At 55.0% G+C, this 2,040-nt stretch overlaps 1 protein-coding gene across 1 annotated transcript in view; it reads left to right on the forward strand.

The window, feature by feature from the left end:
* The first annotated feature begins 943 nt into the window (after nucleotides 1–943).
* GFRA2 (GDNF family receptor alpha 2) overlaps nucleotides 944–2,040 on the forward strand; it is a 38,193-nt gene continuing 37,096 nt past the window's right edge. Inside the window, exon 1 of the mRNA XM_014958411.1 lies at nucleotides 944–1,525. Within this exon, the coding sequence (XP_014813897.1) occupies nucleotides 1,384–1,525 (142 nt within the window). The 5' untranslated portion in view covers nucleotides 944–1,383. The remainder of the gene's footprint in view (nucleotides 1,526–2,040) is intronic.

Consider the following 2,040-nt stretch of genomic DNA (forward strand, 5'->3'; position numbering starts at 1 on the left):
GCCAGGGACCAGCCCAAAGGTGGCTTTAGCACCAGGGACCAGCCCAAAGGTGGCTCTAATGCCCAGAACCAGTCCAAAGGTGGCTTTAACACCAGGGACCAGTCCAAAGATGGCTTTAATGCCAGGGACCAGTCCAAAGGTGGCTCTAACACCAAGGACTGGTCTGAAGGTGGCTCTAACATCAGGGACCAGCCCAAAGGTGGCTCTAATGTCAGGGACCAGTCTGAAGGTGCCTTAAACACCAGGAACCATTCCAAAGGTGGCTTTAATGTCAAGAACCAGCCCAAAGGTGTCTCTAACACCAAGGACTGGTCCAAAGGTGCCTTGAACACCAGGAACCATTCCAAAGGTGGCTTTAATGTCAAGAACCAGTCCAAAGGTGGCTTTAACACCAGGGACCAGTCCAAAGATGGCTTTAATGCCAGGGACCAGTCCAAATACAGCTCTAACGCCAAGGACTGGTCTGAAGGTGGCTCTGATGTCAAGGACTGGTCTGAAGGAGGCTCTAACATCAGGAATCAGTCCAAAGGTGGCTTTAATGCCAGGGACCAGTCCAAAGATGGCTCTAATGCCAAGGACTGGTCTGAAGGTGGCTATAACGTCAGGGACCAGCCCAAAGGTGGCTCTAAAATCAGGGACCAGTCTGAAGGTGCCTTAAACACCAGGAACCATTCCAAAGGTGGCTTTAATGTCAAGAACCAGTCCAAAGGTGGCTTTAACACCAGGGACTGGTCTGAAGGTGGCTTTAACACCAGGGACCAGTCCAAAGGTGGCTTTAACACCAGGGACCAGTCCAAAGGTGGCTTTAATGTCAAGAACCAGTCCAAAGGTGGCTTTAACACCAGGGACCAGTCCAAAGATGGCTTTAATGCCAGGGACCAGTCCAAAGGTGGCTCTGATGCCAAGGACTGATCTGAAGGTGGCTCTAACGTCAGAGACCAGCCCAAAGGTGGCTTAAACATCAGGGACCAGTCTGAAGGTGTCTCTAACACCAAGAACTGGTCCAAAGGTGCCCTGAACACCAGGAACCATTCCAAAGGTGGCTTAAACACCAGGGACCAGTTGGGGACGGCGGCTGGGACACGTGCTGCTGCCTGGGGTGCCGGGGAGGGGGACACAAGGGGTTCACCTCCACCCAAACCCCTCCCTCACCTCTCTGTGCCCTCCTCTCTCCTTCCCCTCGCTCCTCCTCCTCCTCCTCCTCACCCAGATGAGATCCTCCGCTCGCTGGCCGGCCCCCCGTCCCCCCCGGGGCAGGACCCCCATGGCTGGCGAGTGCCCGTGGACTGCGTGCGAGCCAACGAGCTGTGTGCGGGCGAACCCAGCTGCAGCTCCAGGTACCGTACGTTGAGGCAATGCCTGGCCGGCCGGGACAGGAACACCATGTTGGCCAACAAGGAATGCCAAGCTGCCCTGGAGGTGTTGCAGGAGAGCCCCCTCTACGACTGCCGCTGCAAGCGAGGGATGAAGAAGGAGCTTCAGTGCCTTCAGATCTACTGGAGTATACACCTGGGGCTGACCGAAGGTACTGGGGCAGGGATCTGTGGGGTGGAAGGGGATGGAAAAAGGGTGGTCCTCACCCACCATGAGCTTGGGAAGCTCTGAGGGCACCTCACTGGTCTTGTAAAAAGAGGGTGAGAAGTGCCCAGGGGCTACACGGGCACCCCAGGTGTTATGGTTTGAGGAACCCACAATAATTCACAGAATCACAGAATCTTCTAGGTTGGAAGGGACCTTAAAGATCATCTTGTCCAACCGTCAACCTAACTGACAAAAATAGACACCCACACAACAAACAAGGAGCATCATCACTAAACCAGACCTCCCAGCACTACATCAACCCGGCTTTTGAACACCTCCAGGGATGGGGCCTCAACCCCCTCCCTGGGCAGCCCATTCCAAGGGCTGAGAACCCTTTCAGTGACAAAATTTTTCCTAATATCCAGCCTGAACCTCCCCTGGGGCAACTTGAGGCCATTTCCTCTTGTCCTGTCGCCTGTGACTTGAGAGAAGAGACCGACCCCCACCTCTCTACACCCT

This window comes from Calidris pugnax, unplaced genomic scaffold (assembly GCF_001431845.1).
Source record: "Calidris pugnax isolate Ruff unplaced genomic scaffold, ASM143184v1 scaffold280, whole genome shotgun sequence".
NCBI classification, from domain to species: domain Eukaryota; kingdom Metazoa; phylum Chordata; class Aves; order Charadriiformes; family Scolopacidae; genus Calidris; species Calidris pugnax.